The 15,145-nt window shown below is 36.1% G+C and overlaps 1 protein-coding gene and 1 long non-coding RNA gene across 3 annotated transcripts in view; one reads left to right on the top strand and one right to left on the bottom strand.

Moving 5' to 3' along the window:
• Positions 1 to 9,854, top strand: part of LOC136850010 (zinc finger protein ZIC 4-like) — a 57,220-nt gene extending 47,366 nt beyond the window's left edge. Inside the window, exon 2 of the mRNA XM_067123560.1 lies at positions 7,406 to 9,854. Coding sequence (XP_066979661.1) covers positions 7,406 to 7,962 — 557 coding nt within the window. The 3' untranslated portion in view covers positions 7,963 to 9,854. The remainder of the gene's footprint in view (positions 1 to 7,405) is intronic.
• The window catches only part of LOC136850011 (uncharacterized), a 330,286-nt gene that overhangs the window by 262,812 nt on the left and 52,329 nt on the right, over positions 1 to 15,145 (bottom strand). The window lies entirely within an intron of this gene.

Below are 15,145 nucleotides of genomic sequence, written 5' to 3' on the forward strand. Positions count from 1 at the left end.
GACAAGTTTATTCAGCTGCGTTTCTTTTATTCCGTGCATTGGTTTGGAATCGTTAAGTTGGTATCACTTAGTCCCGGGTTTTCGTTGTATGATATTCCATACATACATATACGAAAAAGAGATTGAACTGTCAACAAGATTAGGTAGAAATTAGTGTCTATTTAAAACGACATTTTACTGATTAAAAGAAGATGTAGATTCAGACATATTTTTTTATATATATATATATGTATATGTATATATATATATATATATATATATATATATATATATATATATATATATATATATATATATATATATATATATATATATAGTTTATATATCACTTTCTTTACTTTTCTTTTTAATGATAATAATAATAATAATAATATATAATAATAATAATAATAGAACGGAAGCGTGCGTTATCCAAGATGTAACACTAAGTAGAAATCTCTAGTGTTATGTAAATATATTGGTTTTTATAACGGATATAAAGTAAAAAGCCTACGTTATATTTTAATGCACCGCAAACCTCAAGATACTGACGCGAATCATTTTTACGGTTTGCAATTTACTTGTGAAATTCTTCTCTTAAAGATATACTGAAAAAAAAGATAAATATTTATTCCCTCTGGAATACCTATTCCGACACTTTCATAATTTGTGCAAACATAAACAACATTAATTCCTTTGATATCAATTCTTTCAAAACAGAGTTTCGTTGAACGTCCACATATATGAGCGCACAAACCTCATTTACAATGGCGATATTGACTAACTTGAAGCAATATTAAGCTAACCTTTGTTTATTGCCCATTCTGCTTGCATGACAACACTCGGGAGTATAATGTATTCCTTGGTATAACAATTGGGAAATGCGCCTCTCGCTCTCTCTACAGCGTATGACCAAACAGAAGTGTCTTCACCTCAGTAACGAAGTATATAGTAAATAAAATGTCTTTGTACACATTCACACACACTATATGTGTGTATATATATATATATGTGTGTGTGTGTGTGTTACTAAAGGACCTCATTCAAACTGGATGGTATCTAATGGAGTATACTCTATTAGATACCATCCAGTTTGAATGAGGTCCTTTAGTAATTCTACTAATGCACAGAACAATTGTATATGTGATTAAGTTAATATATATATATATATATATATATATATATATATATATATATATATATATATATATATATATATATATATATATATATATATATATAATATACACATATATAAATATATACATATTTATATATTTATATAGTATGTACAAGTATGTGTATCTGTCTATCCGTTTATCTATCTATCTATATATATAGATAGATAGATAGATAGATACGCAAATATAAATACACACTTATATCCCATATAATTTTACCCATGGAGAGGTTGATACCATAAGGATAATCTCTTCCTTTTATTTATTTATTTCTTTTACGCTGGGTGTAGGAGGTACAGTAGGCTATGGCACCAGGAACAATTACAAAAAATGCTAGTACAAAATCCATGACGCACAGGACGCTGTTAATGGTAACAATGACAACACGTACGACGCAACAACAACACCATCACCATCTTCCAACGGCATTCCAGCCAACGTCTCAATTTACTCTTGAGTCCTTTGATACGCCACGCAGCCAGCAAGCGCGCATCCTGTAAACGCATGCAATTAACCTCACGGTCCGGCGAATTCCTGCGAGGCTGCTTCTTCTGTATTCACTGTATGATACCCGGTCCTTCCCCCAGATCGGCGAGAAGGGCCTTCTTCTTTCTGGAAGCGCGAAATCTGCTGCTACATCTCCTGTTGAATTAACACCTTGTGGATGCGAGCATGAGCTGGGTCCTGGATGCATGCGTTATGACGACACGCATCGCTGGCTACGTTTAGACAGATTCCGACGCAGGTTACCTAGCGGCTGCTGCTATTGCTGTGGCTGCTGTGATCATGCTCAGGCATCTTGATTTTTCTAGTTTGCCGCTGTTACTTACGCAGCAGCTCCTCTCGCTGTTAAATGTGCTGATTAGGGTTCGTGATGGACGAGTTTCCATCCCAGGTTCCTTGTTGCGAGGGTACAGTCCTTGGTTTTCAAAATGGGTGGTTAATATTCATGTAAGCATATTTAGGGTGGCCCAGCTACGGTTCGGGTGAAGACGGGGGCTCGTGGGGGGGAGTTTGCCCCTTTCTTTATCCGATGATTGTTAATAATTATAGATGAAAATAAATGTACTTTATAGGAGAGAAATTTTTTCGTTAAAGAATATCCAGAGTCCATTTAATAAATACCTGGTCACTTCATCCTTATATGGTAAATTTAATAAATAAATAAAAATCTGAAGTTTTAAAAGGTTAAACAGTGTCATTACAGAAATATTAGTAAAGCGTGTTCCACCCCACCTCTCTCTCTCTCTCTCTCTCTCTCTCTCTCTCGTTGTTGGTGTCCTGCTCCTTGAACAAACAGGGACGCGTGCCCTTTGTAAACACTCATAAGTACGTCTTACGGCGCGTTCGCATTCCTGCTTCAAAAGTTCGCATGGGTCATATAACATATGCACACAGCGTGCCGGCTCAATTTACATACAAGTCAGCCAATAAATGAAATTTGAACTGTCTCCGGTAAAAAGACAAAGAACGTACCTACAGTCCAATATATATATATATATATATATATATATATATATATATATATATATATATATATATATATATATATATATATATATATATATATATATATATATATATATATAAATATAAAAGATCCTGATTAAGAAGCAGAAATCGTTTCCCATAACGTTTCGAATCCGCTTCAAACGTTTCGACCTCGCGCAAACGTTGGGTTATGTCGATTCACCTCCTATTCATCCCTTTCATCATTCACCTTTCTTTTTCCTCTCTTGTGTTGTCGTTCCTCCTCCTCCTCCTCCTCCTCTTCCTTTCCTTTCCTCTCATTCAGCCGCTCTCCAATAGTCCTCTTCTGCTGGTCCTTAGACCCAAGAGGGCAAAATAGACCCTTACCTATAATGGGGTCTGCTTCCGACCGGCCGAGTCGAGAACTGAATTGCTTACGTCAACTATCACTTCTCCCCCCACCCCTACCCGAGCCGGGCGGGGAGAGGCTCTACCCTACCCACAACCCCACCCATCACCCCACCACCTCCTTTTAATTCTTTTGAGGCGAGTTTTGTTCGGATTCCATTGTGGCAGGTGAGACGGAAAATAATGATTATCCTCAAAGCAAACTCGCTCGCTGGGGACTCGGCCTTTCTGCAACGGCGAGGGGATGACGCTTGATAATACATAAATCTGTATCGCGTCTTAAGGGCGTTTAAAATACTTTGGATGAGAGAGTAATGGAGATATATGAGTCGGCGCTGAAGCGAAGGCTTTTGTGCATTGTCATCTCAGATCGAGAGAAACTGCGGCGTGCATTGTTACAGTTTATTTATTTATTGAATTTATTTATTTCTTGCTTTTACTTATTACATATACCGGATGAGAAAGATAAGAAAATTGTAATATCTGCCTAGATAACTTATTAGAAAACACTTTTAAACAGGGTATTTGGTCTACGCTTTTAACAGAATTCTGTCAAGTTTGGCTGCAACTTTTTGATTTTTAATATCTTGGCACTTGTCTTACTTTGACTCATAATGATGAAATTTATTGCTAACACTTTACCCTGTGCGTAATGCTATATTTTTCAAGGTTATTTGTTTTGCATTTAAAACATACCATGTAAATATAAAAATATAAATATATGTATATATATAATATATAAAGCCATAAAATATTTTTGCACTAAATATACCTTTTTATACAAAGTATCTACAGCCGTGTATATAATTATCAATATGCAACTACACACGTCTATAGTTTTTCGTATATGTATGTATGGAATATCAAGTACATGAGCGTATATCTCCAACAGAATGTATATATATATCTATATATATATATATATATATATATATATATATATATATATATATATATATATATATATATATATATATACTAGTGAGTGTGTGTATGATTTCAGTGTCTTTTTATTTTTGAGAATGAATATTCCTCGTTAAAAGATCTATGGTAGTGAATCCCCCCCCTCGAGGAACCCTCTGGTTAAGGGACCCGAGTTCCTGTGGATTATGGTTACTGCTGGAGAGAGAGAGAGAGAGAGAGAGAGAGAGAGAGAGAGAGAGAGAGAGAGAGAGAGAGAGAGAGAGAGAGAGAGAGGTAAAATGTAAATATAAGCATCTAGCATCGCCAGCGATAATTAAATGGATATTAAAACATTTGCTATAGTCAATTGTGCCATAGACTTAAAAGATTAATTGTTTAAAAATCGCATTCTCCTTTTAAAAATACAGATAACGTTATGAATAGATACCTCTTAAAATTATTGAAATATTTGAAAAATTCTATATACTTATAAAAGCACAGTTCATTCGGCCTTCTACTGTCAAGCCACCTTCAAGAACCAAGTGGCTACTTTTGAGACACTTCTGAATCGCCAAGACTTTGTAAATGATAGAGAGAGAGAGAGAGAGAGAGAGAGAGAGAGAGAGAGAGAGAGAGAGAGAGAGAGAGAGAGAGAGAGAGATTAGTTTAAAATTCTTAAAAAGAGGCGCTGGTTTAGTATGATTATATATATATATATATATATATATATATGATATATGTGTATATATAATATGTATGATTAATATATATATATATATATATATATATATATATATATATATATATATATATATATACACATAATATATGTTTTAGTATGATTAATAGCTATTATATATATATATATATATATATATATATATATATATATATTTATATATATACTATATATATATATATATATATATATATATATATATATATATATATATATATATATATATATATATATATATACTAGTGTGTGTATGTGAATATTCCTCGTTAAAAGATCTATGGTAGTCACACACACACAACTCCATACAATCAAGCACAACCATTCATACACACGCTCTCACAAACACATATACAATTGTATACATACACACGTCACTCACAAACACATATACACTGCACACACACACATACACGTCCTCACCCACCACCAAACGCAAACTCTCTGAGGGTCTGCCCTGGCTGGTGTAATGTTATACTTGGCTGTATCACACATGACGTGGTGTTATTCATCCATCGTCATTCATTACCTCTTAGAATCATGACGGCTATTATAGCCGTTCACTCATTCATGAGGCTTTGTCTCGCCCATTGTGCCTGCATTAAGAGGGAGGGATGGAATAGGAAGAGGAAAGGAAAGGAATGGTTGGGATATGGAGGAAGTTAGGGAGAGGGACAGGATACACTGTATGGTATGAAAAATTTTTTTTAATATATGTAGCCTATATGTATAGTATATATATATATATATATATATATATATATATATAGAGATATATAGAGAGAGAGAGAGAGATAGATATAGAGAGAGAATCACACATGATGAAAGCACGATTATATATAAAGAAATTTCTACAGAAGACAAATCGCAATGCAAAGACACACACACATCACAGAGAGAGAGAGAGAGAGAGAGAGAGAGAGAGAGAGAGAGAGAGAAATGCCATAAATAATAATGTTTAAAACAAGATTATACTCGCAAAAAAATTCTACCTCAAGACAAATTGAAAGAGAGAGAGAGAGAGAGAGAGAGAGAGAGAGAGAGAGAGAGAGAGAGAGAGAGAGAGAGAGAGAGAGAGAGAGAATAGGAAGAAAAACATCCGAAAGCCAAATAGTGAATAAACAAACAATCGTTGTCTCCTCCCAGGACGCCATTCACCCAGAGCCCTTGTATTGACGGAAGTAAATCATTCTTATTTATGATGGACGAATAATGACAGATAGAGAGAAACTGAGAGATAGAGAAAGAGAAAGAGAGAGGGAGAGTTATACGGACGATTTATAGGAACACTGCTACGCAAGATGCACTACTTGGAGCCCCCGAGATTTATGCAAACACAAGTCGATATAAATCATAGATATATATCACGCGCAGTTGTCACCGGGGAACAAGTGTGTCTCATGCCGCCATGCTGATATGCCTTGGGGGAAGGGGGTTGGGGTTGGAGAGGGGGGGGCCGCTGTTCGAGTTATTACTCGAAATGAAAGAGAATCGAGAAAATGGCGTCTGTAACTTTTGTGTGTGTGTTCCTTTGTGAGCATCTAGTCACGAAGATACCCTATTTTAAGTTTAAAAATCACACCCATGTAAGCATTATATACACACACACACACACACATATATATATATATATATATATATATATATATATATATATATATATATATATATATATATATATATATATATTTATTTATGAATTCTTGACACAAATTTGATTAAAAAAACAGTGAAAGTTCCCTGTAACTGAATTACTCTATACTTCAATCTTGGCATAAGTAAAAATTACTATGAATTAGATATGGTGGAATTGCAAAAAGCAAAATTTATTCATCCTTTTATCAAGGCAGTTAAATTCGTTTGTAAATTTTGTAAATTTCAACCGGCAATGCCATGTAAATCATTGAAACAAACTGTTTCAATCCTTACATTTTCCCACAGCATATTTTATGAGCAATTTATTATTTTATCGATCTCTTATGATAGTGTATGATCCTCAACAAATTCTGAATGTATATGAAATGTTCCACATATTTATGAGAGTTGGTGTTTATTCATTCATGTAAGCTCATTAATTCATTCATGTCCATTCATCTATGCCTAATAATTCGTCCCTGTTTTGACAAACTGGCGTATCCCATTTTTTTTTTTTTTTTTTTACGTTTTTGAGTTTTCCAGGCAAAGTGTCTCAGTTTTTCACTTTTTCACACTTTATAACATAAAATTTCAGCTGTCTTCATTGTCAGATTTTCCAATAAAATTTCCACATGAGTTGAGCTAATTAGAAGCTCTGAATGATATCAAAACCTTTGAAGCCTATTTTCTCAGAAAATCTTTCCTAGATAGTGACCTCTACGGGTTTTAACCCGGTATGTATCCACCTTTGCGGCGTGTTTAGTACAAGCCCGTTGGGGATTACCCTAAAAACATAAACAAAAGACTGTAAATATCATAAAGATAATGACCCCCAAGAAATATTAATCAAAGATAACGACCCCCGAAAACCCTTGGGGGCCACTATCTAGGAAAGATCCGCCATTTTTCCCCTCATTCTGAGAAAATTGGCTTCAAAGATTTTGTTATCATTCAGTTTCTAATTAGCTCAAAGCTTGTGGAAATTTTGTTGGAATGACTTACGCCAGTTCGTCAGATTAAGGACGAATTATCTCATGACTGCCACGACCTAACCAACGTTTAGGACGAACTAACGTTCCGATTTCCCTTGCAGGCGAGAAGCCCTTCAAGTGCGAGTACGAAGGCTGCGACCGCAGATTCGCCAACTCCTCCGACCGCAAGAAACACTCACACGTCCACACCTCCGACAAGCCTTACAACTGCAAAGTGCGCGGCTGCGACAAGTCCTACACCCATCCCTCCTCCCTCAGGAAACACATGAAGGTCCACGGCAAGTCCCCGCCTCCGTCAGGATCCGGCTACGAGAGCGACGACTCGACCACCACCAACGGCACCTCTACCTCGTCCTCTCTCGTCTCCTCCTCGAACACCGGCCAGACGTCGCTGGTCACCGGTCCCACCCACGGCCAGGTCACGAATGGCCCAGGGGCGGGGAACGGCGCCGGAGGAGGCACGGGAGGCGGCGGAGGAGGAGGAGGAGGGGGAGGCGGTGGTGGTGGGGGCGGCGGAGGCGGCGGTGGGCATTCGGTGAACCTCAGTGAATGGTATGTCTGCCAAAGCGCAGCCGGCATGCCCACTCCTCCCAGCAACGAACACAGCCCCGTGGGCGGCTTGACTCACGTCTTGCCGCCCACTTCGACGGCGTACTAGCAGTGGGCGGCCTTGACGCACCCTCCCGCAACCCATCCACCCACGTCCTTTAGATAGCATAACTCCTCTCTGTACAAAACCGAATAACGAGGAAGCCTCTCTGCTTCGAGAGGAGGAAAAAAAAAAAAAAGACATTGCCTCCTGCAGAGACTTAACTGTGCTTTGAAGTGAAAGCCAAGAGAAACACGCCCTGAGAGTCATTCTCTCTCTCTCTCTCTCTCTCTTTCTCCCCTGTGGGCTGCACGGGGGAGAGCCTGGGTTCGCGCGAAGGGAGGGTAGAGTCATCGCTGTACAACACCCGCCCCCGCCGCCACCGCCGCCGCCGCCGCCGTCGTCGTCGTCGTCGTCACTCGTCCTAAAGTGTAAATAGTGTGTATACATGATGTACAGTGTAAAAAGATGTACATACAAGTTATACAAAGTAAGTTTTTACTGCGCGAGAGTAATACTACTGCGTTGATGCTTCTCTCCAGCGGAAGGAAGTGGAGAGCTGTTGTCACTATGACCTGAATCGAGTTTTAACCCGTGACCTTAGAACATCTGCTGACCTTTATCATCACCTGATCCTGTCATATGTGTCCTATTTTTTCTCGAACCACAAAAATGTTCGGTCTTATCATTTTCTGTAAGGTGCTCAACACTACCACTATTTATTACTCCTTTTTGCAGTCTGGTCCTGAACGTCTTGAGAGGCGCGAATTGGCGATATGCAGCAGAATGTATTTCTTCGAATAATGAAAATGAAAATTTCTTTTGGAAATGTCAAAAATGATCTTAAATCATTCGAAATGTCAGAACTGACTTTGAATTCATTAAAAGCTTTTCCTTGCTAGGACTATCAAACCCAAATTTAGAAATTTAAAAATTACAAATATATAATTCGTGAAAAATATCGACATCTTTCATAACATGTTTTAACTAAATAATCAGGTAATACATAAACTCAAATGTAACGATTACATTTAATGATTATTGTTTATTTTCTGATTAGTCCAATCAATATTGACGACTCTGGCAAGAGTTACTTTTGAATCACTAAAAAGTGGCAAAAAGACACTATCAATAACAATTAATATTCCTGGCCATGTCTGGATGACAAGTGTTTTTATTGTAAGAATCTGTCACTGGGTAACTGAACGAATAAGGATCTGTAAGAATCATTAGAATAATCTGTGACTGATTAACTTAGTTTTTAATTACTAGACTTGAACTGATCTGATTAGCTTCAAATTTTATTACAAACCTAGACCGCATCGTTGATTTTAAAACGTAGTGCTCTCAATACAGAATTTACATCTTCAGTGAATTACAACTGTGTAAATATATAATGAATAAGTAAAAGATAAAGTACAAAATATGTAAGGCTAAATCTCATCTACAATTAACGCTCTTTTCTAGATTAACGAGAACATCATTAGTAGATATGATTAATTTTACCTTTCGCAATCTTATTTCACACGTTCCCTTCAGTGACATTTACTGTTTGGGTACAATAACTTATAAGATCATGTCTTTCATCCAACCGTTACATATAATAAAAAATCTGTCTTGCCAGCTACCTAAATTTACCATTTCTATAAAAGTATAAACCATTTTTATTATAATTTCGAGTATTTCGTCATGCGATCATTTCTTAGAGACCTTATGATAAAAACCCGTCCTGCTTTTTGTGATAAATTAAACAATTTCTACCGAAAAATTCGCGGTATATTTTCATAGATTACATAAAACAACAACGCCTGCAGTTAACGTCAATCTATCGTCTCCCAGACGGATAGGACCAGACTACAAAGCTATGTTTCACAGTGACTCCAAAAGCAATGTACCTCCGTTCCAATATATGTATAGTGTTGTTTTCTTTCTTTTTTTCTTTCATTAAAAAATAAACCGCAGTACATCGTCAGGGTCAGAGTGAGAATTACGTCACGGGAATAACAAGAATTTAATATCTTTTTTTTTCTTAAAGTTTCCTGTCACGTAGTTGCCAAAATCCCTGTTTCATTAACCCTATTTTTATTTTTGCATTGGTCATGTATAAACATTATTGTGTTATGAATATTATTCTGGCTTACTAGTAACGAATTCAAAGATAAGCACGGCTAATAAAATAGCAAGGGACAAAAGTTACTGCAGAATTGTGGCAAAATACATACACTGAAAAAGAAAAAAAAAGTTGTCATCAAATGACCGCAGTTCAAAGTCTATTAAAAGAGCGAAAAAAAGTTATCAAGAACCATAACTCAGTGTTAATCAATAAACAAATAAATATATTAGGAAGCGGCCACATAAACAGTAATTGGGCAAGGTAAATTAGCAAAAAAAAAAAAAAAAAAAAAAATACTGACTTTCAAAGAATGCAGAAAGAAGACATTGGCGTATAAGTGAACGAGTTTGTAAACATACGTATGAGTATATTCAGAGCAACCGGTACTTGTTGCTCTCAGAAATACTCTCTCACCCAGATTACTTCTCTGCCCCCTCATTTCCCATAGCTATTTACACGTATCTCCTATGTTTTGCTTGAAGTCTCTGGGTGTAGTTGGACTGCTACAAGTTAAAAGTCCCGTGCCAGGCCCCCATAGATGGTCAAGGGAGCTCATGTGAAAATGAGTTCCTCATTGGATGGGTCGATATCGTACTCGGCTAGCACTCTCCTAGGCCCGCGTTCGATTCTCCGACCGGCCAATGAAGAATCAGAGGAATTTATTTCTGGTGATGGAAATTCATTTCTCACTAATGTGGTTCGGATTCCACAATAAGCTGTAGGTCCCGTTGCTAGGTAACCAATTGGTTCTTAGCCACGTAAAATGAGTCTAATCCTTCGGGCCAGCCTTAGGAGTGCTGTTAATCAGCTCAGTGGTCTGGTTAAACTAAGGTATACTTAGCTTTATGTGAAAATGAAGTCTGTTTAATGGAATGCCTATTTTGAGTCTGTTTAATGGAATGCATAAATTGAGATTTCTGCCTATTTTGAGAAGTACCCAAAAAGTTCCTAAATTACAATAGTGACATTTTCAGTGTCAAAATTGATTCTGAATGTTTAAGGTCATAATTTTAGAAAATGAATTTTTTTTTATTAGACTATAAATTAAATCTTCACAATGCATTCCAGACATCTGTTAACCGCTGCTCCTAGAATTTAAAATAGTGAATCCAAGATTCAGGTTGAACATGAAATCTATATACCTAGTAGGCAATTATGTTGCGCAAGAGAAAATTATCAATCAATTTTCCATAAACATAAAAATAAATAAAAAACACAATAAGAAAATATTCAAGAGCCGGAGGCAAGGCCCATTATTCCCCAGACAAAAGAATTCCATACAAAAATATTTGGCTCATGCAAAGCCACTAAATGGGGGACAAAATGTTTTCATCTGTTTCATTCATCAATCGAAAAATGTTTACGTGAAAATATTTATATACCTACTGTGGATACATCCTTACAGTTTATACATCTAAAATATCCCTTGTGTTTCATCTCTGCGAATTTTACAAAAGTAAAAACAAAAAAATTTAAGAGAAAAGGTGGAAAACCGTAAAAAACTTAAGAGCAGAGTAACTTCTTTGCAAAAGGGTTGTTAATTTTGGTGTCCACAGTTTCAAGTATTTTAATTGAATTTAATCATAAAGTCTTTTCTCCTCTGCTTTTTCGGTTTCACATATAGAAAGTCTGTTCTGTGAAAGATTGGTTAATTAATAAGTTAATGGCCATTTCATCCTGTTTCATGTGACTGCATTCTCATAATAAAATCAAAACGGGAAATGAAAGGTCGAAAACAACTCCCAACGCAATTAAATAAAAGACGTGAAAACATAAATGACTTCGTCACATACATTTTCTTTCACAGGCATCACGAAGCTACCACTTTCCTTAAAATTCAATAGCAATTTCCTGAAAATTTAATGGCATTAAAATATTCGAAGAGCGGAAAAAAAACTCCAGCCTCGAAAACACACCACTGAAAAAAATCGTAAAAAAGAGTTTTATTCGTTTTCATGTAATCCTGCTAAGAGACAGACAGACAGACAAACCGATCTAAAAGCGTAATCGCCCTCATGGAGGTAATAAAAGAATAATAATTTATTAGCAGTGATTATTTCGTTATACGATGATTGACTGAATGGAAATCAATAATAAAATTAAATAAATCAATTTTGTTATCCTCGGTCATTACTAAGTAAAGCACGCTTAAGAAGAGTAAATAGAAATGATTTACAGCAACAAATGTATTGTACAACTGTAAATGAAGTTTGTTTACAAACGGGTAAGTAGTACCTCTCGACTGAGGAGAAAAAGACTTCAAAAATAACCCTTAAAACATTCCGCAATAGAGACAACAGTCCTAATGGCTATGGAGGAGAAGAGGAGACTGACTGCAAATCATGGAAAAATGGTTCTACTGAAGTGAAGTAACAAGGGCGAAAATGCAATGTCTTAGTTCTTCCATGCGCCTATAATTCATATAAAGCCGTGGTGTAACTAAGATCATTGATGGAGCTGATAATGACGGTTTCATTATTCTGTTTAGTGAATAAATCTGGAGGTTCAAGTGGTTTAACAGAGAGAGAGAGAGAGAGAGAGAGAGAGACTAATCTAAATTTACCCTTGGTATTCCTTGTTCACCTCCAAGGGACAAAGATCAAATTCGATCGTTATGCGACAGAGCGAAAACAACAGTGATACGGACCAATCGGGATCCACCCCTAGAGGTGACTTTTCATAATGACCAATCCCCGCAGGGGAAATGGATGACATCATCGGAGTGGGTGGGGCTTAATCTTGTCAATCAGCTAAGCCGCAGGAATATCGATGGCGGAACGGAGAGTAGATCGGCAACATACGGTTTCGGGGTCGAAGAGAATTCCGACCGACTCTCTCTCTCTCTCTCTCTCTCTCTCTCTCTCTCTCTCTCTGACCAGATGTTGTGCGGTCTCCTCTCTAATTTGTGACTTGCTGATTAGGATATAATTACCCTTTCGCACGCACCGCCTCCCGATTCTGCCGCTCGATCCTGCTTCTGAGGATGATCGAAGATGCTGATGGTAAGAAGGAAGAAGGAAGAAGGAAGACTGTAAAACTGATAAAGTGAGGGTAGCTACGGAACAAACACGACAGACAAAAATTAATAAACCAATAATTCAGGTGAACGATATTATATTACTAAAAGGACCTCATTCAAACTGGATGGTATCTAATGGAATAAATACTCCATTAGGTACCATCCAGTTTGAATGAGGTCCTTTTAGTAATTCTACTAATGCACAGAACAATTGTGTATGTGATAAAGTTAATATATATGTGTGTATATATATATATATATATATATATATATATATATATATATATATATATATATATATATATATATACATATATATATACATATATATACATATATATAATTATATATATATATATATATATATATATATATATATATATATATATATATATATATATATATATAATATATATATATATATATACAATATATTTTGTGTGTGTGTGTGTGTGTACTTATGTAAAATGACACAAAATTCAGGTTGGGAAAATAAAACGAAGCATTGCAAAACAAAAGCCCCGGAACAACGTGGGAAGTTGTACAAATTGCAACTTCCTTTGCATTCCTAATTCAGGAAGTTGAAATTCATAAAAAAAAAGCCGTTTCAAAGTCATGACGATAAGAGTTTCGGGCGTTAATCTAAGCGAATTTTGTAGGTAATCTTATTTCTTGAGTCAGGTCTATCGCGTCCTTCGACATTCTATTCTTCACTTATGGATAAATAAATCCTACTGGTTGCCTGTCATATTGGCCTTTGCACTCACTCTTTTTTTTTTTTTTATTTAAGGAGAATTAATGGATAAAGCCTCTTGTTTGAATCTTTCAAAATGTTACTTAAAGCTTCCTTGCCGCTGTGTGCCAGTTCACCCAGACCTCTAAGCTGGAGGGAACATTTTATCACTTTAAAGTTCTTCTCGTGCATTGTCTCCGGTTCCTGAAAGCGAATCGTGCAACCTAATTTGGTATTTGTATCCTAATGTTGCTTAATTTTTCAGCCTCATTACCTGTGTCATTGCTCACCGTTACCCAAACCTTTCCTCTAGCATCTGGATGTTTTAACTAAATTTGGCGCTAGAACTGATTCCCTTACGGCTCCCAAAAAAACAACCCACCTCTTGATGCCATTGTACTGTTGAAACTTCTGATAGTTTTTTTTTTTTTTTTTTTTTAGTGTCTCACAAACTTCTCAGCTTTGGAGAATATATTCCTTTCAACTTCCTCCGAGACATCTCTCATTGTTACCCAATCCCCTCAGTTTTCAATAGTTTAAAGAGCAAGTGGCAGGAGCGTCCAAATTTAACCTGTAATGCAGTTAATAGTCATAGCATGTGAGGACAATATTTGGTTTCAATAAACCGAGGGACTAAAATGAGATTTATAGGTAAATAGCTTCCCCAAAACTATACACAGATAGGTACAGTTTTACAACTGCCAGAACATGATAGGAAATGTACAGTATAAGTGGTCCGAGAAAAGTTATTTTGAAACTTGAACTGTCTGTGAAATGACAAATTGTGAAACAGTATTATCATAAATAAATAAATATTATCATCATAAATACAACAAACAATGATAAGGAAAGTAGGAGAAATTACATAAAAACCAGATGAAAGAAGAATAAACTTCGAGGATGAATAAAAGGCACGAAAGGTTAAGTGGGAACAAAAGGAAAGAGAGAGAGAGAGAGAGAGACGGCGGAGAGGAGCTAGACAGGTTAATGAGGTAATATATCACAAATTGCTTCTCCCCACCTGCACGGAGGAGACCCAGAAGGAGGAGAGGAAAGAGGAAGAAGAACAGAGCGAGATCTATGGGACTGGATCAGAGGTGTGTAAAACTGTTAGTCAAAAGGAAAATTAATTCTGAAGAACCGTTCTCTGGAGAGAGAGAGAGAGAGAGAGAGAGAGAGAGAGAGAGAGAGAGAGAGAGAGAGAGAGAGAGAGAGAGAGAGAGAGAACATAAAAGTGTAACAAGAGAAAATAAAATAAGAAAAATGAAAGAATGTCACACAAATATTTACATACATATATATATATATATATATATATATATATATATATATATATATATATATATATATACATATATATGTATATATATATATATATGTGTGAGAG

This window comes from Macrobrachium rosenbergii, chromosome 21 (genome assembly GCF_040412425.1).
Source record: "Macrobrachium rosenbergii isolate ZJJX-2024 chromosome 21, ASM4041242v1, whole genome shotgun sequence".
NCBI lineage: Eukaryota > Metazoa > Arthropoda > Malacostraca > Decapoda > Palaemonidae > Macrobrachium > Macrobrachium rosenbergii.